This window comes from Heterodontus francisci, chromosome 1 (genome assembly GCF_036365525.1).
Source record: "Heterodontus francisci isolate sHetFra1 chromosome 1, sHetFra1.hap1, whole genome shotgun sequence".
Taxonomy (NCBI): Eukaryota; Metazoa; Chordata; class Chondrichthyes; order Heterodontiformes; family Heterodontidae; genus Heterodontus; species Heterodontus francisci.
The window spans coordinates 121,222,350-121,244,962 of NC_090371.1; the positions used below are offsets into that span (position 1 = coordinate 121,222,350).

The 22,613-nt window shown below is 43.8% G+C and overlaps 1 protein-coding gene across 4 annotated transcripts in view; it reads right to left on the reverse strand.

The window, feature by feature from the left end:
- cep135 (centrosomal protein 135) overlaps positions 1-18,730 on the reverse strand; it is a 213,324-nt gene extending 194,594 nt beyond the window's left edge. For 2 of the 4 annotated variants that reach the window (XM_068035029.1, XM_068035019.1), the window contains exons 1-3: positions 18,287-18,362; positions 11,902-12,030; positions 9,423-9,613 (exon numbers count right to left, since the gene is read on the reverse strand). In XM_068035029.1, the coding sequence (XP_067891130.1) occupies positions 9,423-9,613; positions 11,902-12,030; positions 18,287-18,306 (340 nt within the window). In that variant the 5' untranslated portion in view covers positions 18,307-18,362. Of the gene's footprint in view, positions 1-9,422; positions 9,614-11,901; positions 12,031-18,286; positions 18,371-18,647 lie in introns of those variants that run through there. The other 2 variants (XM_068035035.1, XM_068035028.1) reach the window with 2 other exon arrangements.
- Between the last annotated feature and the right edge of the window lie 3,883 nt (positions 18,731-22,613).

A 22,613-nucleotide genomic window follows, 5' to 3' on the forward strand; every position in this document is an offset into this window, starting at 1 on the left:
TAAGATTGAGACTAACCAATCAGCTGTGGCTGCCATATCCCTCCCTTCCACTAGCCCACCAGGCCAAACTTCCTCAAAACTGCCTCTGCCCTCGCATCTTTCCCTAATTCCTCTTCACTCTCCCCTCATGCCCTCTCTGAGCTCATCTTGTCCATGAAACCCAACTCCTGTTCTTTCAATCCTATCCCCACTAAAAGGCTGACCACCTGCTCCCCACATTAGCTGACAATGTTAACTCTTCTCTCTCTTCTTCAAATCTATTGCCAACACCCTTCTCTCCTCAAAAAATCAACCCTTAATCCACCATCCTTGCAAACTACCATCCTATCTCCAAACTCCCTTCCCTTGAGTGAGGGGACACAGTGAGAGGTGACATCTGCCTGAGTGAGACATTGCCAGAGTGAAGTTGAAAATTTGGTGCATGTGGGAATTCGGTGCAGAGAGGGAAAGAGGGGCTCCTTTTCCTATCTTTTTTAGCCTCCAGCAGCTGGTGAGTCTTCTTCCTTTGACTCCAAGGTAAGTGAGTGCAACTTTTCATTCCTTCAGCTGAGTAAATTATTAACTAATTACTAATTAAAAAAATAAAATTGCACAGAGATGGCAGGGCCAGTGGTATACTGCAACTGCAGCATGTGGGAATCTGTGGAATACACTGCGATCCTGGACAACCATGTCTGTAGTAAGTGTCTGCAGCTTGTACAACTTCAGCTCAGAATTGCTGAGCTGGAGATTGAGTTGCAGACATTGTAGAGCATCAGGGAGGGGTGGGAGTTACCTGGACACTTTGTTCCAGGAGGCAGTCACACCCATTAGAGTAGGGAGAACATTAGAGATGGCCAATGGTCAGTGACAGGAGGGTGTGACTGTGAGTAAGGCAGGTAGGGGGAAATCAGCATGTAGTGATGGACCAGCCTCAGCTCCTGGCCTTGTCCAACGGGTACGAGGTCCTTGCTACCTGTATGGATGAAGGATTACAAGGTGGATGAGCAGACTGACCATGCCACCATGGTGAAAGATGTCATTCCAGTGGGGGGAGTGATAGGAGACAGTATATTACGGGGGATAGATGTGTGCTCTGCAACCATGACCAGGAGCTCGGAAGGCTATGTTGTTCTGCCCGGTGCCTGGGTTAAGGACATCTCCTTGCTGCTGGACAGGAACCTGGACTGGGAGGGGGAGGATCCAGTTGCCGTGGTCCATGTGGGAGCCAACAACATAGATAGAACCAAAAATGATGTTCTGCTTAGAGAATTTGAGGAGTTAGGGTCCAAGCTAAAATGCAGAACATGAAAGGTAATCATCTCCAGATTGTTACCTGAGCCACACGCAAATTGGCACAGGGTCAAGCAGATTACAGAACTGAGCGCGTGGCTCAAAGAGTGGTGTGGGAAGAAGGGGTTTCGATTCTTGGGGCACTGGCATCAGTACTCAGGAAGAGGGAAATATTCTGTTGGGATGGACTTCACTTGAACTGGTCTGGGACCAGTATCCTGGCCAATCACATAAGTAGGAATCTGGATAGGGCTTTAAACTAACAGCGGGGTGCGGGGAGGGTTTGGGTAGAGAAATTTAGAAATCCAAACAGAGAGGTCAGGCATTAGAACAGGATAGTGATGTGGGTAAATGCCAACAGAATGGGACAAGAAGGGACGGAGAGTTTCACAAAAATTGTACATCAGCAAAGGAGGTCATTGCAGGGAATAGAGGTAAAAAAATTAAATTAAAGTTCCTTTATCTAAATGCACGAAACATCTGTAATCAGATAGATGAATTAGTGGCATGAATAGCGGTAAGTGATCTAGATCTAATTGCCATTACTGAGACATGGTTACAAGGAGATCAAGGTTGGGAAATGAATATTCCAGGGTACAAAATATTTTGGAGACAGACAGAATGGCAAAGGAGGAAGGGTAGCCCCGATAGTAAAGGATGACACAACAGGCTGAATTTTATTAGCGTGCTGCGCTCTGAACTCGGTGGCCTTGCGACACGGAGTGCCGCCATCGAGCCCCTGCAATATTACATGCGGGGGCTCATTTAAGCAGAGGGGGCGGAGCAGCCACCCTCAATGACGTAGAGGAGGCTGCCGCTGTGTCCCCGACAACGGCGTCCGGCGCCCCCGCCATTTGTAAAGGGCTTTAAGCCCTTCAGTAACATTTTAATATTTAAAGGTCCCGGTCTCCGGGAAATAAAAATAAAATTTTATTTCAACTCTAAATCCTGTCTCCCACCCCACAATGGGTAATTTATATATAAATTGCCCTCTCCCCCCCCACAATAAACTTTTATTAATAAGCCGAACATCCCCCCCCGAAATTTGCTCCCTTTGACCTTCAACCCCTTCCCACCATCCCCACAGCCGATAAAAGTTGTTTTTCCCGATCACCCACCCCACCCGCCATGAAAATTTTATTCCTCCCCCCTCCCCACCAGGTTCTTGTCTTGGAACTCCATACTGAGTTCTGAAGGCGCGCAACGCACGATCGACGGCCATAAAATCAGTGTGGGACGGCCGTCGCCAGCAGCTAAGTTCATTTACCTCTAATATCTGTTAATTTAAATATTTAGATGAAGGCCCCACCACCAAGCGGCGGGGGGAGCTTCACCAAGGTCCCCCTGCCACCGCTAATATGTGGCGGGCCCTTCTCGACGTCGGGGGTCGAGGTGGGCCACACCCCGCTGAATTTTACGGGTCCCCCCGCCGCAACCCACAGCGTTGAGAGGCTGGTATAATTCAGCCCAAGGACATTAATAAGAAGGGATCTGGCCTCAGAAAATCATGAAGTAGAATCAGTTTGGGTGGAAATTAGGAATAGCAGGAGTCAGAAAACACTGATAGGAGTAGTTTGCAGGCCCCTTAACAGCAGTTATATTATTGGACAGAACATTAAACAGGAAATTATTGGAGCTTCTAACAAAGGTAATGTATTAATTGTGGGGGAGTTTAATCTGTATACATACTGGGACAATCAAATGGGCAACAGTGGTCGAGAAGATGAATTTGTAGAATGTTTTTGTGACAGTTTCTTGGAGCAATACATTGTAGAACCAACTAGGGATAAAGCTATCTTAGATCTCGTATTGTGTAATGAAACAGGGTTAATTAGCAATGTCATAAAAGATCCACTGGGAAACAGTGATCATAATACTATTGAATTTCATTTTCAATCATAAACAAGAATCTTAAACTTAAACAAAGCCAATTACAATGGTATGAGGGGAGAACTGGCTAAGGTTAATTGGGTAAATAGACGAAAAGGCATGGCGGTAAATGAACAGTGGAAAATATTTAAAGAAACAATTCAAAATGTTCAACAAAAATACATTCCATTGAAAAACAAAAACTCAGCTAGAAAGACCCATTTGTGGCTCACTCAGGAAGTTAAGGAAAGTATAAGAGGCTTACAATGTTGCAAAAAATAGTAGCAAGTCTGAGGATTGGGAGTGTTTTGGAAACCAGCAAAGGGCCACCAAAAAGTTGATAAAAAGGGAAAAAATTGAATGAGAGTAAACTATCCATCAATATAAAAACAGGCTGTAAGAGTTTTTATAAGTACATAAAAAGGAAGAGAGTAGCTAAAGTAGACGTTAGTCCCTTAGGGGCAGAGACAGGAGAAATCAACATGGGGAATGAGGTAATGGCAGAGGCATTGAACAAATATCTTGTGTCCGTCTTCACAGTAGAAGACACAAGTTCTATACCAGAAATAGGCAGTAACCATGGGGCTAAAAAGAGTGAGGAAATTAAGGAAATTGATATCAGCCGAGAAAAAGCAGTGGAGAAACCTGAGGGACTAAAATCTGACAAGTCCCGGGAACAGATGGCCTACTCCCTAAGGTTCTAAAAGAGATAGCTACAGAGATAGTGAAGGTGCTAGCTATGATTTTCCAGAATCCCTTAGATTCAGGAATGGTCCCAACAGATTGGAAGTTAGCAAATGTTACACTGCTTTTCAAGAAAGGAGGTAGAGAGAAAACAGGGAACTATAGGCCAGTTAGCCTCCCATCAGTCATTGAGAAGATGCTGGAAACCATAATTAACAATGCACTTGGAAAAGCATAGTATGATTAGAACAAGTCAGCATGATTTTACTGAAGGGAAATCCTGCTTTGACTAATTAATTAGAATTTTTTGAGGATGTAACTAGTAGGGTAAAGAGGAATCAGTAGTTGTAGTCTACCTGGATTACTAAAAGGCATTCACTAAGGTGTCACATAAAAGATTAATAGGCAAGATAAGGGCTCTTGGTGTTGGGGGTAATATATTAGCATGGATTGAGGATTGGTTAACAGACAGGAAGCAAAGAGTGAGCATAAATAGGGCATTTTCAAGTTGGCAGGCAGTGAAGAGTGGGGTGCCACAAGGTTCAGTGCTGGGGCCTCAGCTATTTACACTCTATATTAATAACTTGGATGAACAGACAGAGAGTAATGTATCTAAGTTTGCTGATGACACAAAGCTCGATAGAAAGGTAAGCTGGGGGGAGGAAATGGAGAGGCTGCAAAGAGATATAGACAGGTTCTGTGAGTTGGCATAAAGATGGCAAAGGGAGTATAATGTAGGGAAGTGTGAAGTTACTCACTTTGGTTGTAAAAATAGAAAAACAGAATTTTTTAAAGAGATATGAAACTGCTAAGTGTTGATGTTCAGAGACTTGGGTGTACTTGTACAAAGAATGCACAAAGTTAACAGGTAGGTGCAGCAGGCTATAAGGAAGACAAATGGCATGTTGGCCTTTATTGCAAGGGGACTGGAGTACAGAAATAAAGAATTCTTAACAAAATTGTACAGGGCTTTGGTGAGACCGCACCTGGAATATTGTGTGCAGTTTTGGTCCCCACATTTAAGAAAGGAGAAACATGCACTGGAGGCAGTGCAGTGAAGTTTTACTAGATTGGTCCCTGGGATGAGGGGGTTTTCCTATAGTGAGAGGCTGAGTAAATTTGGCCTGTATTTTCTGGAGTTCAGAAGAATGTGAGGCGATTTAATTGAGACAAACAAGACTCTGAAAGCGCTTGATAGGGTAGAAGCTGAGAGATTGTTTCCGCTGGTCGGGGAATCTAGAACACAGGGACACAGTCTCAGGATGAGGGGTCAATCATTCAGGACTGAGATAAGGAGAAATTACTACACTCAAAGGGTTGTGAATCTTTGGAACTCTCTACCCCAGGGGGTTATGGATGCTTCATCGTTGAATACATTTACGGCTGGGATAAAAGATTTTTGATCGCGCAGGAAATAAAGGGATATGGGGAGTGGGCAGGAAAGTGGAATTGAAGCCCAAGATCAGCCATAATCATACTGAATGGCCAAGTAGGCTCGATGGGCCATTCTGCTCCTATTTCTTGTGTTCTTGTGCCTCTCCAAAGTCCTTTAATGTGTTGTCACCTCCCAAATCCATGCCCATCTTTCCCAGAACTCCATGTTTGAATCCCTCATATCAAGTTTCCATCCCTGCCAAAGTACTCTTATCAAAGGACTGTGACAAGGGTAAACCTCTTGACCTCTCTGCAGCCTTTGACACTGTTGACCACACTCCTCCTCCAAGACCTCACCATTGTCCAGCTGGGTGTGACTTCACTCACCCAGTTTAATTCTCAGCTATCTAATGGTATAAAGAGAATCGCCTATAATGGCTTCTCTTCCTGCTCCCGCACCAATACTTCGCGTGCTCATCAAGGATCTATGCTTGGCCCCCTTTTATAACTCATCTACATGCTGCCCCTCAGTGACATCATCTGAATACACAGCCTCAGTTTTCACATTTGTGCTGATGCCTCGCAGCTCCACCTCACCACCACTTCTCTCGATTCCTCCACTGTCTCTAAATCATCAGACTGCTTATCCAACATCCCATTCTTGATGAGCAGAAATTTCTTCCAATTAAATCTTGCGAAGACTGAGGCCATTATCTTCAGTCCCCACTACAAACTCTGTTCTCTAATCACCAATTCCATCCTTCTCCCTGCCAATTATTTATTACAATAAGTATGATCTGATAGCCATTACAGGGACATGGCTGCAGGATGACATAGATTTGGACCTGAATATTGAAGGATACACGACATTCAGGAAGGACCAGAAGCTAGGAAAAGGTGGAGGGGTGGCTCTGTTAATTCATGATGGTATTAACACAATAGAGAGGGATGACCTAAGTTCAGGAAACCAGGATGTAGAAGTGGTTTGGGTGGAGATGAGAAATGGTAAAGGCAAGAAGTCACTTGTTGGAGTGGTGTACAGGCCCCCTAACAGTAACCATAAAGAAAGAAATAATGGGAGCTTGTCAGAAAGGTACGGTGATAATCATGGGAGATTTTAATCTACAGACGGGCTTAGGGCGGCACAGTGGTGCAGTGGTTAGCACCGCAGCCTCACAGCTCCCGGGACCCGGGTTCAATTCTGGGTACTGCCTGTGCGGAGTTTGCAAGTTCTCCCTGTGACCGCGTGAGTTTTCGCCGGGTGCTCCGGTTTCCTCCCACCGCCAAAGACTTGCAGGTGATAGGTAAATTGGCCATTGTAAATTGCCCCTAGTGTAGGTAGGGAATATGAGATTACTGCAGGGTTAGTATAAATGGGTGGTTCTTGGTCGGCACAGACTCAGTGGGCCGAAGGGCCTGTTTCAGTGCTGTATCTCTAAATAAATAAATAAAAGACAGACTGGAAGAATCAGATGGGCAAGGTAGCCTAGATGAGTTCATAGAATGATTTTGGGACAGTTTCCTAGAACAGCACATTCTGGAGCCAACCAGAGAGCAGGCTATAGTGGACCTGGTATTGTGAAACGAGATGGGATTAATTAATCACCTCATAGTGAAGGCACCCTGAGGCAACAGCGATCATAATATGACTGAATTTTACATTCAGTTTGAGGGAGAGAAGAGTGGGTCTAAGACTTTTTAACTTAAATAAGGGCAATTATGAAAGCAGAGCTAGCTAAAGTGAACTGGCAAATTAGGTTAAGGGATAGATCAATAGAGAGGCATTGGCAGACATTTAAGGGATATTGCAGAATAGATACATTCCAACAAGAAAGAAAAGTTCCAAGGGGAGGACCCACCATCCGTGGTTAACTAAAAAAGTTAAAGATGGTATCAAACTTAAAGAAAAAGCATATAATTGCACAAAGATGGGTGGCAGGTCAGAAGATTGGACAGAATATAAAAAACAGCATAGAATCTGTCATTGGGAAAATGTTACATGCTATTATTAAAGATGCTATAGCAGGGCACTTAGAAAAATTCAAAGTAATCAGGCAGAGTCAGCATGGTTTTGTGAAAGGGAAATCATGTTTAACCAATTTATTGGAGCTCTTTGAAGAAGTAACATGTGCTGTGGATAAACAGGAACCAGTGGATGCACTGTACTTAGATTTCCAGAAGGCATTTGATAAGGTGCCACATCAAAGGTTACTGCAGAAAATAAAAGCTCATGATGCAGGGGTAACATATTGGCATGGATAGAAGATTGGCTAGCTAACAGGAAAAAGAAAGTAGGCACAAATGGGTCATTTTCTGGTTGACAAAATGTAACGAGTGGTGTGCCACAGGGATCATGCTGGGGCCTCAACTTTTTACAATTTATATAAATGACTTGGATGAAGGGACCAAAGGTATGGTTGCTAAATTTGCTGATGACACAATGATAGGTAGGAAAGTAACTTGTGAAGAGGACATAAGGAGATGACAAAGGGATAGAGACAGGTTAAGTGAGTGGGCAAAGATCTGGCAAATAGAGTATAACGTGGGAAAATGTGAAATTGTCCATTTTGGCAGGACGAATAAAAAAAGCATATTATCTAAATGGTGAGAGATTAGAGCTCTGATGCAGAGGGATCTGGGTGTCCTAATGCATGAATTACAAAAGGTTAGTATGCAGATTCAGCAAGTAATTAGGAAAGCTAATAGAATGTTATCGTTTATTGCGAGGGAAATTGAATACAAAGGTAGGGAGGTTATGCTTCAATTATACAGGGCATTGGTGAGACCACATCTGGAGTACTGTGAACAGTATTGGTCTCCTCATATAAGGAAGGATGTAAATGCTTTGGAAGCAGTTCGGAGAAGGTTTACTAGACTGATTTCTGGAATGGGCAGGTTGAGTTATGAAGAAAGGTTGGACAGGCTAGGCTTGTATCCTCTGGACTTTAGTTGAGTAAAAGGCGACTTGATTGAAACATAGAAGATCCTGAGGGGTCTTGACAAGGTGGATGTGGAAAGGATGTTTCCTCTCTTGGGAGAATCTAAAACTAGGGGTCACTGTTTTCTTTCAGAGGATCGTGCGTCTTTGGAATGCTCTTCCTCAAAAGGTGGTGGAAGCAGATTCTTTGACTATTTTTAAGGCAGAGGTAGATAGATTCTTGATAAGAAAGGGAGTGAAAGGTTATCGGGGGTAGGCGGGAATGTGAAATTGAGGCTACAATTAGATCAGCCATGATCTTGTTGAATGGAAGAGTAGGCTCCAGGAGCCAAGTGGCCTATTTCTGCTCCTAATTCTTATATTCGAGACTAACCCAGCCTATTTACAACATTGGTGTTATACCTGACCCAGAGTTAAGCATCTGACCGCATATCTGCACCATCAATAAGACTACCTATTTCCAACCCTGCAACATCGCCCCAACTCTGCCTTGACTCAGCTCATCTGCTGAAACCCTCCTCCATGCTTTTGTTACCGGTAGACTTGATTATTCCAATGCACTCCTAACTGGCCTCCCACATTCCACCCTCAACTTGAGGCCATCCAAAAACTTGGCTGCCCTCATCCTTATTCCCACCAAGTTCTGTTCATCCATCACTCCATGTTTGCTGACCTATAGTGGCTCCCAGTTAAACAACGCCTCTATTTTTAAATTCTCATCCTTGTTTTCAAATCCCTCCATGGCCTCGCCCCTCTTTATCTCCGTTAGCTCCTTCAGCCCTATAACCCTCAGATATCTGCGCTCCTCTAACTCTGACCTCTTGAGCATCCCCGATTTTAATTGCTCTACCACTGGTGGCCATGCATTCAGCTGCTAGGGTCCTAAGCTCTGGAATTCACTCTCTAAATTCCTCTGCCTCTTTATACCTCTCTCTCCTACTTTAAGATGCTCCTTAAAATCTACTTTTCTGCTCTAATATCTCCTTGTGTGGCTCATTGTCATATTTAACTTTATGTATTCCTGTGAAATGCCATGGCATGTTGATGAGAGCTCCTTAAAACCCACCTCTTTGATCAAGCTTTTGGTCAGCTCTCCTAAAGCCTCCTTCTTTGGTTTGGTATCTATTTCTGTCTGATTAGCCTTTAAAGGTGCCATATAAATGCAAGTGGCTGTTAAAGAATATTTTAAAATGCATGCAGACAAAATAAACTCCATTTGTCTACAAATAAAACTGCAATATTGTTACATCAATACTTTAAGAATGTGTTCCAAGCTCACTCATACCTTTCATATGTTGATCTGACTCTTCCTTAAGTTTCAGTAATTCCTGGTGGATCTTGTTGTTCTCTTGCACAAGACGTGCATTTTCGGCTCTATATGGTTCAAGTACAGAGTCCAAGTTCTTGCTTTCTTTTTCCGTTTTTCCAGATGACAGTTTGGCATTGCGAAGGCTTTCTGTTGTGTGCACCAAATCACTGCAACACGTTAACTATTGTTTAGAACACTACACAGTGATGGAGATACCCATTAAACTCAATTAGTAGTAGCTTCTTTAAAAATTACAGAAGTGCAGGTGTAATTGTTTTTTGTATTATTTAACATTTTCACTGAGGCACCAACATCAATTTGATTTCATTTTTAACTACAGATATTTAAAAATGCACTAGTGAGACCAACCAGTAAGGCAGAGGTAGTCAGCCTTTTGCAGCAAGCCAGATTCATGTGCAAGACTGGTGAGCAACGCATGAAAATAGGTTTTAAATGTCTGGTTGATTCACAAGCATTTAAATAAAATATTTACAAAAAGCACAGGGCTAGAGTGCTGCTGACTTTGTCTATGGTGAGCCTCACTGACTTGCATAAAAAAAAAGACACCCTGTAAAAAAAAATCAAACACACACCCATTATATATTGGAAATGTTGCATGGTGTAACTTAACATAATGTTACTTAATAGGGTATTGAAAAGAAACATTTAAAACTCAGCTCTTGCTTCAGATGGGAGAATCAAAGATTTTATATGAAAGACACCCAAAGGCCACAAAAAGGTAAAGCAGTGAATTCAACAGATCTGGGAAAAAGAAATACTCCTCAACTCTCTAAAGACTTTTCAGGATTCAGCACCAACCAGCCAGCGAGTGCTGAAACCATAAAGCCACAAAGACAAACACCAAAGAATGTTTGCTGCCACCCTCCAGAAAATGTGGGAGGCACCTAAAATCATCCATAAACCAGTGAAAGTACTCTGCAGAAATATTCAACCCTTCAAACCTCTCATGCAAAAATTAGTGAAACCCCTTCCATCCCCAGAAATTGAACACTGGCCCCCTTTCATCCCTTAGAACAATCCAGTCCTACAACCCCCTCCTCCTGCTAAAGCAAACTCTGGTTTGTGCCTTAAACCACACCTCCCTCTCTTCCCTACTGCTTATCTCTCTCTCTGCCCTCCCCCTCCTCGCCCCTTCTCTCATGCTCCCCGTCTCTGCTCCTGTTTTCCTCTCCTGCCCTGCTGTTATCCTCTGCCCCGCTCTTACTTTCCTCGCCACTGTGCCTTCCTCTCCTCAGTCTTCCTTCTAACCCTCTTTCCTTTTCCCTCACCGGGTTGTTTTTGTCCTTATTAACTTTCTATCGATAAATAAATTGAAAGTTAAAAATACCGAACTTGGATTGTTTTGAAACCCAGTCTTGTTCTTAGTTTAGTTTAGTTTAGAGATACAGCACTGAAACAGGCCCTTCGGTCCACCAAGTCTGTGCCGACCATCAACCACCCATATATACTAATACTACACTAATCCCATATTCCTACCACATCCCCACCTGTCTTTATATTTCCCTACCACTTACCTATACTCGGGGCAATTTATAATGGCCAATTTACCTAGCAACCTGCAAGTCTTTTGGCTTGTGGGAGGAAACCGGAGCACCCGGAGAAAACCCACGCAGACACAGGGAGAACTTGCAAACTCCACACAGGCAGTACCCAGAATTGAACCCAGGTCGCTGGAGCTGTGAGGCTGCGGTGCTAACCACTGCGCCACTGTAGGAAGCTGTAGTCTTCTACCTTGCTGAGTCTTGCAAACTTACAGTGAAAGGTCAGGGAGGCCCTACGAACTCCTAAACCTTGGGCTTCTCAAAAAATCATGTCGCCGAAGGAAAACATTGCTAAAGGCAATTTCAAAAGCATGAAAATGCTCTTATAAAAGTAAGCTTAATAATTTTCTTATAAATTTTGTAGTTTGTTACAAACTTTATCTCCATAATAAGTCCTTAGCTTAGTGGAGAAACAAAGATTTCAAAAAATATTTAGAATAATTGCTTTACTTTTTCCTATTAATTTTTCAGCAGCTCTTGCTGATTTCTCAATCTTAATTGGCAATTTTTGTATATTCTTAGCAGCTTATCATTAGAAGTGTATCTACTTGCTGTGCTGTGTTTGGTATGTTGCCAATCTCCAATCGGTTCTATGAATTTGAAATTTCAGCCTATCAAGTATAAGCCTGGCACAAAATTTGCAGATAGAAAAGTGTGACATTCAAGTGCGCTGGGAGAAAAAAATGGGTATATATTTGGATTAGTAGTAGAATTACTCCTCTATTGGTAATTTTACTACCAACAATACAATATTACAGAATACTTTTTAAATCAACTGAAGAAATTACAATGCTTTGAAACATAACATATGTAACATTTTTCTCCACAGAATTATCCTCTCAGCTTGTCTCAAAAGTGCAGTACAGCAACAAAGGATTTTTTTCTTTAGATACCTGAAAAGTTTCTCCACCAGTGGGAGCGTCTCGATCCCGAGGGGCTGCCTGTAGCCAAGTTGATCTAAACGCTTCCGCAAGTTTATAAACTTTCTCTCTGAAGTGGCAGTCATATTAAGAAATGCCTCTCTGCAAATTTAGGTAAAAATCTAGATGTTAAAACAAGTAGGAAGTATAATATAAAAGTGACCAAAACAAAAGCAGGCAAAACATTAAATGAATATGAATCTCAAGGAGGCATTCCATACTTCTGCCAAGTTTGCCAGACTCCAATCTAATGGCCATAGAAAGAACAAAGAATCTGCAATAAGTACATGACAACAAAGACCTTAGAACAAAGGGAAAAGTCTACTGCACAATGGCAGACAATCACTGCAGAACTCTGGCATTTATAACCCAAGAATACAATATTCTGTAGAAAAATAAATCCATTATCTGTTCATCTCCCAAACAGATAGAAAGACATGATAAATTTGAAGTAGGTTGGTTGATCAGTGTTCTGTGACGAAGGGCTTGCTGTAATTTTTACATTAAATTAAACCATTTGAGATAGGAATAATGAATGGCTGCTATGAAGGCCACTGACATTAGGATGTCATCAGGAATGAGAGATTACAGTTATAGACAGCTGGGAAGTTAAAGCTTTTTTCACTACAGCAAAGAAGCTTCTGTGATGACGTGGTACAGGTGTTCAAGAAATAGTAATGATATAGTAATGACAGATCATTTCCACTGCTCAGCAAGATAGCAACAAGGTGGCTCAAATTTTAAAATTAGGGTTCAGGACAAATTTTAGTGACAAGAACACTTGATATGAATAAAGGCACAAGTTAAGTCAACTGGCAAATGAGAATCCTCAAAAATCAAGAGAACCCTCAAAAATGTAAAGCCTTAAGGTCAATCCTCTGACACAACTTCAGTCTGCCAGCAAGGACCACAGTTCACCAGGATTGTATAATGGATATTTTTACGCATACTGCTTTTCTTTTATTTGTTCATGGGACGTGAGTGTCACTGGCAAAGTCAACATTTATTGCCCATCCCTAATTGCCCTTGAGAAGGTGGTGGTGAGCTGCCTTCTTGAACCGCTGCAGTCCATGTGGGGTAGGTACACCCACAGTACTGTTAGGAAGGGAGTTCCAGGATTTTGACCCAGCGACAGTGAAGGAACGGCGATATAGTTCCAAGTCAGGATGGTGTGTGACTTGGAGGAGAACTTGCAGGTGGTGGTGTTCCCATGCATTTGCTGCCCTTGTCCTTCTAATGACACTGACCCCCCTATTCCATGAGGCTCAATTTTGTTAACCAGCCTTTTATGTGGTACTTTGTCAAACATTTCCTCAAAACCCATATCGACAACATCCATTGCATTCCCTTCATCAACCTTACCTGTTACTTCATCAAAAAATTCAATTAGATTACTCAACACCATCTGCCTTTTACAAAACTGTGGTAGGGGTTGCGAATGGTATTGAATACTGTGCAATCATCAGCGAACATCCCCAATTGGGAGCTTATGTTTAGTTTAGTTTAGAGATACAGCACTGAAACAGGCCCTTCGGCCCACCGAGTCTGTGCCGACCATCAACCACCCATTTATACTAATCCTACATTCCGACCACATCCCCACCTGTCCCTATATTTTCCCTACCACCTACCTATACTAGGGGCAATTTCTAATGGCCAATTTACCTATCAACCTGCAAGTCTTTGGCATGTGGGAGGAAACCGGAGCACCCGGAGGAAACCCAAGCAGACACAGGGAGAACTTGCAAACTCCACACAGGCAGTACCCAGAATTGAACCCGGGTCGCTGGAGCTGTGAGGCTGCGGTGCTAATCACTGCGCCACTGTGCCGCCCCCATTGGTCATTGATGAAGCAGCTGAAGATGGTTGGCCTAGGTCATTACCCGAGGAACTCCTATAGCGTGTTCTGGGGATGAGATGATTGCCTCCAACCATCTTCCTTTATGCTAGGTATGACTCCGCCAGAGGATAGTTTTCCCCTGATTCCCATTGACTTCAATTTTACTAGGGCTCCTTGATGTCACAGTTAATCAAATGCTGCCTTGATGGCAAGGGCAGTCAATCTCTGCAATGCAGCTCTTTTGTCCATGTTTGGACCAAGGCTGTAATGAGGTCTGGAGCTGAGTGGCCCTGGCAGAACCCAAACTGAGCTTTGGTGAGCAGGTTATTGCTGTGTAAGTGTATTGCTGATGACTGAGAGTAGACTGATGGGGCGGTAATTGGCTGGATTGGACTTGCCCTACTTTTAGTGTACAGATCATACCTGGGCAATATGATTTCCCAACTATTTAAATGAATGGGCAGAACATTGTAAACACTGCACTCCCCAATTTCCAACAAGTAGTGCCAGCAGGTAAAGCTGAAAAATTAACCTTAAAATGTTTACATGTGCAACAGACAGTAAATTATGTGATAAAAACAGAAAGTGCCAGAAATACTAGCAGGTCTGGCACATCTGTGGAGAGAGAAACAGAGTTAATGTTTCAGGTCTGTGACCTTTCATCAAATTATGTAACGTGTATTAGCACGGTGAGCTCTCAGAAACAATCAATTTTTTGTTATCGAATTCTGCACTATGTCCCCTTTACCATGCATTTCCACATATCTGTTCTACCTTTTGAGTTGAGCAATAAGAGAGATAGATCCCCTGCTCTTCAGCAAAATTTGCAACAGTGATACCACTATCTGCTGATCCAAATTACTCGATTCTGTATAACTACAGTTCATGAATGCAAGTTCAGTTGCAATTCACTATTTCTTTGGCCATGTGGCCACATTTTGTATGACGCTGAAGCACCACTGAATAAAACTTCCATCATACATTTACAGATCAATTGAAATATGATGAAAGCATACCCTCCTTTGTCATCTCTTGCCCCACCCCCACCTCACTTGCTTATAACCTGTGACTTTTCTAATATTTGTCAGTTCCGAAGAAGGGTCACTGACCCGAAACGTTAACTCTGCTTCTCTTTTCACAGATGCTGCCAGACCTGCTGAGTGGTTCCAGCATTTCTTGTTTTTATTCCACTTCATCCATAGCTTCACACAAATGTCCTCACGGTACAAGTTGCATAATGAACTTTAATTCAATAGACCAGGGTGAATTTTCAGGTCATCTGCATCAGTTGTGCAAATGCAGAATGGGTCAAAGGGCATCACCGTTGGCATAATTTGCACCCAATTCTGTTTGACCATAATTTTGCAACTGGATGCATTTTGTGTGCCAGAGTTGTTACTTAGATTTTGTGTCACAACCTCATTAAAGCAGAGGGCATGCAAAATTATTCAAATTAATATTAGGCACGATTTTCCAGCTTTTGAACTAGGGTTATACTTTTTCCCAACAGAGTCCACTTTCAAAACAAAGTTCATGAATGCGCACGGCAAGCTGCTGTGAGATGATGATGGCGCCAATAATAGTCAAACAATGGTTTGGTAGGCCACTTCAGACAGTATTAAGAGTCAACCATGGGTAGGAGTAACAAACTTTAAAGTTTGCATATGCAGTAATTGCTGAGCATGCTTCTTTTTGCAGCATGCATTTTTTACTGTGTTGCGAGCTAGAGCTTAATCCTATAAAATTCTTCCAGCAAGGGGGTGAAGGAGCCAGCGAACAAAGCCCTTTTCTTTGCCACTTTAACTGCTCTAAAGAGGCATTTAGTTTATTTCGAATGGCCTTAATTTACAATCAGTTTAACCAATTCAAGTCCTGTTTGTTGAAGTTCTGTGTTAAGCAGTACTTTACTACGGTAGCATGAGCTGTTAATGTGATATGGAACTAGCAGTAAGGGTCATGTTAACACTCACATCTCTACATTAGAGGAGTATTATGTGCCTTAGTCAGTTTACAAGACAACAAAAGCAGTATGTGATATCAAGTTTACTTTTAATCACAGTTGACACAAAGATCCTGCATGCATTCGTTAATGGGCTGCACAGTTAAACACCTTTCTCTGCATTGTACAGTTTCTAATTACAGTCCTTACCTTGTTATTCAAAGAATTAACTATTCAGGACAGTAGTTTAAATTCTCAAACTGCTTTGCGTTCACTACATCAATTGTACTGTGCAGATATCGATATGAAGACAAGGTTTGATACATTAAGTTTTATCACTTCGTAATTACTGTTTAAACTAGTTCTGTACCCATATTGCTTCAGCATGATATAAAAACCTATTCGTATTAAACATTTTGCATTGGCAATATTGTAGTGAGTCTCTAATGTTGTTAACCATATGATATCATGGTCCAATCAAACCCAGCATTAGTCCATGATATCACAGATCATTGGGGAAAAAACACAATCCATTTTTTTCACAATGACAGCTCCCCGTTCCTCTGTTAAACCTCGAACTCGGTATTCACCCACATGCCTAACCTCTGCTTTTCCTAGACCCACTCCAAGTGCTGCAGCTTTGCTCTCCTCCATCCCTCAAAGGCATATCAATATTCTATCAATTTTTAGGCAAGGCCGCCCTGCACCTTTATCTCAGCTCCAAGTACAGTTCCTTGGCTGACAGCAAATTGAGGTGCTGCTGCAGACGACAAGCACAAGTTTTAAGCATCGGCACAGGCCCCCTTGGATTCAGAACTTCCAGATCAGCTGATTGTTGAGCATTGCCTCTGCTGTTTCTTGAAATTAGAGAAGCAGCAGAGGCAACATTCAGGAAACCAGCTGATCAGCCAGTCCTGATACTGGCTAATCCTCTATGCCTTCTAAACTTTTTTTTATGTACCAGCAGTGCAATGACCCTATATCAGGTACCTGGAAATGCCTCGTTGGTCCCCAAACACAAAGAGGACAGCATCAGACTGCTCTGTCAAGGTTCAGGCCTTGCTGCATTCCCTGTGAATCTAGTTTCTGGGCTCTCCTGCATTGCCTTCCTCCAATCTAGGACTCTCCTTCCGCCACAAGGTTGAATCCTATGGTGTGTCCCCACTTCCATTCGGCCTTCATCTACCGTTTCTCTCATCAGCATGCAGTACTATTCAAAGCATTAGCTTCACTACTACCATGACACCAACAGGATCATTTGAACTGAGGATGCAAGATCTGCATCTATTGCTACTTCTGAGGTCGTATCCAACCAATCACCCCCCACTCCTCTTCTCCCACTCAATATTATGCTTCTTCTCAGGCCAAGACTCAAATCCCAGTTGCCCTCACAGCACCACCTTTTGGCCCAGATACCTATCAGATACATTTTGGCTTTCATCTTTCTGTCATTATGGCATTGCAGGAGACCATTTGGCACATTGAGACCATGCCTGCTCTCTATCCAGTCAGTTCCATTCCTCTGCTGTGCATCCCATCTATAAAAAGGTACTGGCTGCAAATTCAACAAATGAATGAAGGAATGTGAGATATGTATATGGGCACTGCGTGAAACACACACAAGTCAGGGAATGACAGACTTACAGAATGAGAGAGTCATGGACAGAAAGCTACCCTTAACATATATGTGGAGGCTTGGTTTAACAACACATCCAAAGAACAGTGCAGCACACCCACAGCTGGCCTTGATTTTTATTCAAGTCCTGGAGTGTGGCATGAACTTTGAGGTGAGAGCACTACTAAGTAGCCAAGGAAGAAAACTGGATACAGGGGCTGCTTGTTATGTCCTGGCAATCATCATTCAGAAATTAACAGAAGGGGTACCAGGTTTGACCTGGATGAGGAGCCTATTTAAGTGCATCAAGTAACAAGATTCTTAGCCCTCCAACACAGGCTTGCAGCCACACCTTTCCATCCCAGATTGCTGCAAATTCTTGATCGATGCCCAGGAGCCTATCTCTGGTATCTCAAAGATAATCTGTCACTTTTTAGGCTTCTCACCAAATGTAGCATAATTAAAGCCAAAGTGAACTAAACTTTTAAGTTGTTCCCAAATGGTCTAATTAATTTTTCTAAAACTTCAACTTAATGTTAACTGAGCCATTGGTAGGGTGGATATCATAGGGTTAGGGAAGAGAATTCAGCCGGGACACATAAACTAGTCAGATTGGAAGGCTCAGGAATCAAAGGATTATTAAGATAAAAGCAAAATACTGCGGATGCTGGAAATTCGAAATAAAAACAGAAAGTGCTGGAAATACTCAGCAGGTGTGGCTGTATCTGTGCGTTAGCTCTGCTTCTCTCGCTACAGATGCTGCCATACCTGCTGAGTATTTCCAGCACTTTCTGTTTTTATTGAAGGATTATTCAGGTTGGGAAGGACTGCTCGAATATCAGATTAAGTCTTGCAATTTCAGACAAAAAAGGCAAAATGTTTCGCCTGCATATTAACAATGAAGCAATATTTCTGATAGAAGTCAGTCAGGCATTAGTGATCATTATGACTTGAACAACATAACCTGCAACCAGGGTGAAGCATCCATCAACATAAAAGTCTCCCGGGCTCCAGATCCACGCATGCGCATGGCCGGCAACACGCAGTCGCACTCGGCTCAGTTCGGCCCAGCCCCTCAATGTTCCGGTACCGGTTTCCGGCCCAGGTCGGAGCAGGGAGACACCGAGGACCGGACCTCACAAAATAATACAATTACCGCCGGCCGAAAGAAGCCCAGTCCCCTCTCTCCCGGCCGGACCCGGGGCCTTGCCTTTCCTTCCCCCACCACCACCACCCCGCTGATTTATAAGACAGTTACTGGGGTTTCCAAGAATGAACTCAGCGCCCCTCGCAGTCCAGACTCTCCTGGCCTCTGATCCCCTTACCGCTGTCTCCCCGGCCGCTCCAAGACTCCGCTTCCTGCTGCCACCGTCCGGACTCCGAATCTCGGCGGTAAGGGGTTTGAAAATGGCGCGTATCCCGTCCAAGCTGGTCTGAGCCACCCGACAGCGACACCCGGCGGGGCCAGAGGGAATGGCACCCGGTGCGACAGCTACACCCGGCGGGGCCAGAGGGAATGGCACCCGGTGCGACAGCTACACCCGGCGGGGCCAGAGGGAATGGCACCCGGTGCGACAGCTACACCCGGCGGGGCCAGAGGGAATGGCACCCGGTGCGACAGCTACACCCGGCGGGGCCAGAGGGAATGGCACCCGGTGCGACAGCTCCACCCGGCGGGGCCAGAGGGAATGGCACCCGGCGGGGCCAGAGGGAATGGCACCTTCGACAGTGGCACCCGGCGGTGACAAGGAGAATGGCACCCGGTGCGACAGCAACACCTGGCGGTGAGGAGAATGGCGCCCGGTGCGACAGCAACACCTGGCGGTGAGGAGAATGGCGCCCGGTACGACAGCGACACCCGGCGGTGACAAGGAGAATGGCACCCGGTGCGACAGCAACACCTGGCGGTGAGGAGAATGGCGCCCGGTACGACAGCGACACCCGGCGGTGACAAGGAGAATGGCACCCGATGGAACAGCGGGACCGGGGAATGGCATCTGGCAGCACAGTGGCACCCGGCGGGGCTCGGGCAATTGGCACTGGGCAGGGCCAGGGAAAACGACACCCAACAGGACCAGAGGAACAGCAGCTACCGCGGCCAGAGTGGACAGCACCCAGTGCTCGGTGGTGCCCGGGGAATCAGCACCTGGCAGCAGAGCAGCACCCAGCGGGACCAGGGGAAAAGGCACCTGGCAGCACAGTGACACCCAGTGCCGAGTGGGGGCAACACCACATGGGGCAGAAATACCCAGCAGGGGCATCGGGCAACAGCACCAAGCAAAGCATCGCAACCTGGTGTGGGTGAACAGTGGAACAATAGCACCTAGAACAAGACCCAAGTGAACTCCCTTTCTTTTCTTTGCAATAGTACCGTGGGATCTTTTATGTCCACCCGAAGGAACAGACGTGCCTCGGTTTTACATCCCATTTGAAAGTTTACATAGGATTTACAGCACAGAAAAAGGATATTCATCCCAACCAGTCCATGCCAGTATGCTCCACTCAAGCCTCCTCCCTTCTTCTTCTAACTCTTATTGGGATAACCCTTTATTCCCTTCTCCCCATATCCTTATTTAATGACTCCTTAAATCCATCTATAATGTTCACCTCAGCCACTCCCTGAGTAGCAAGTCCCACATTTGCATCGCTGTCTGGATAAAAAAGTTTCTTCTGAATTCCTTATTTGATTGCTTGGTGACTACCTTTTATTGATAATCTTAGTTTTGCTCTTCCCCACAACTGGAAACATTCTTTCTGTCTGTCATAAATAATGAGTTTCGTAATTTTAAAGACCTCTGATAGGTCATCCCTCAGCCTTCTTTGTACAAGAGAAAAGAGACCCAGCCTGGTCATTTTATTCCCCTAAAAATATACTTTATTCATAAAATTTGTAAAAGCACATTACATAACTGTTCAAATTTGACATTACATAAAGTACAGCACAGATCTGTTTCTTTCAATGCAGAACATGAGGTGCCTCACTACACTTGCCATTACAGTTTATATTTACAGTGTACATTTATATTTCATGTCAAACATTCTCTGGTTCATACAGCCCGAGGGGCTTTACGCAGTTACCTTTCCCCATTGAGCCTTAAGTTTTAGTGCGTGCCTCAACATGTTGTCCTGGACCTTGGAATATGCCAGTCTGCAACACTCAGTCATCGATAACTCGTTGCACTGGAAAACCAACAAATTTCGGGCTGACCAAAGAGTGTCTTTCACTGAGTTGATGGTCTTCCAGCAGCAGTTGATGTTTATCTCGTATGTGTCCCTAGGAACATCCCATAGAGCACTGAGACCTACATTATGGAGCTGCTTGGGATGAACCTCGACAAAAACCGCTTCATCTCTTTCCAGACCTGCTTTGCGAAGACATATTCCAAAAGGAGGTGGGTGATGGTCTCTTCCCCACTGTAGCTGCTTTGAGAGCAGCATGCGGAGGCAGTGAGACTCTGGGCGTACAGAAAGGATCTGATGGGGAGGGCCCTTCTCACCACCTTACATCTTGGTGCTTGTTTGAAAGTTCTGACGATGGGCATTCTGCCAAATGAATTTGACAGTCTGCTCGGAAAACCATCCAATAGGATCTACCATCTACTTTTCCCTCAAGGCCTTGAGGACATTACGTGTGGACCACTGTCTGATGGACTTGTGGCCAAAGGTGTTTTTCTATACAAACTTTTCCACAAGGGACAGGTGGGTATGGCATGGTCCAACTGAATGGAGTACAGCAACAAGGCCAGACCCATCTATCACAACACCAGGGACAGATAGAACATCAGTATGTAGTAACACTTGGTGTTTGTGTACTGAGGGTCTACGCACATACAAGGGTGGCGATCAGGATGAGGGTGACATTGGGTACGTTTTTTCCCCCTTTATCTAGAGCATGGTTGTCCACCATATGGCTCACAGTCCAACACTTTTAAAAGCTCACCAGAAAAATTGAATCTGTCCGAAGTTGGGAAACTGCTGTTTCTGATGTCATCACCTGTCATTAAATTAAATTAATCATCTCATTTTAAGCTTCTTCACAAAAATGCACATTTGTTGTTGTTTTGATTAATAGTGTTATGACTGAGGTGGGAGGAGTGCATTGTTTATTCTAGTCCCAATTCTCCATAGATCACAACATTTTCCCACTTACCGATACAGTCAATCATGTACTCTATTTTCCCCAGAATACACACACCAACCAGGTTTCTTTAATAAATAACAAAATTATCTGTTTATTATAAACCAAGTCTTAACCAATTCTCAGATAAATCCCCCACCTGCCGAGACTGAGGCTCACATTATCTCACCACATGAACAAAAACTTAAAATTGCAAGCCCTGACCTGAAGGACATTTGCATAGTACCAGACAATGTTGAAACAATGGGGACCCAGTAGTTGCTTCCCCATTACACAAAAGTGGTCAGACCAGTTTTAGTCACATGACTAGCAAAGGATTTGAACTGAAGGCCGCGTGCTCATACACTGAGAGCATCTCTCCCGTCTGCCTGCCTCCATCTCGTTCCTATGGAACTGAATCTTGTGAAGACATGTAAACTCAAAGAGAGAACAGTCTCCTACGTGAACAAGACCAGAATTAAGACAAATACTGGGCCCCAACGAAACGCAAGACCATATCTTCAATCAAGAACTACAGCGAGTTCGAGAAACAGTAATAAGATATTGCCTCAAACTATTCTACTTATCTTTTCTTCTGCTCTTTTCTGTCCCTATCTGCATGTGATATCGCGTGTGCATGCTAGCATGGGCGTGTTGTATATACGTAGGCATGAACCATATTTGAATTTAAAGTTTAAGGTTTAATAAATTTCATCTTTAAACCAAAGAAAGCCTGTTTGTGCTCATTTCTTTCCCTTATAATTGGAAAGTTGTGAACAAGGATTCACAAAGGGGGAGCTCAAAACACAATGTGTTTAAAATTAAAACCTGTTACAATAAGACCAGGTGAAGATAGTAACAGACCCCAAGACATCCTTCGCACCTGTTCGTAAAAGAAATTGGGTGCTGGGGTCCAGATTGTTACCCACAGACAAACAAGTGAAATTTGAAGTGGGAAGCCAAATTGTTCCCAATCAAAAAGAGCAAAATATCAATACAGGTTTTCTTGTGATTGTGTGTGATTGAATACTACCATGTCTGCAACTGAAGCGAGTAGCTCTCCAAGCCAGAGTGAAGTAACTTGGGATAAATTAAAAGCATTGTCTATGGGGGAGTTGAGAAAAATGACTGAGCAGTGTGGGATCACTGTACGTGGCAAGGCTAGGAAGTCTGA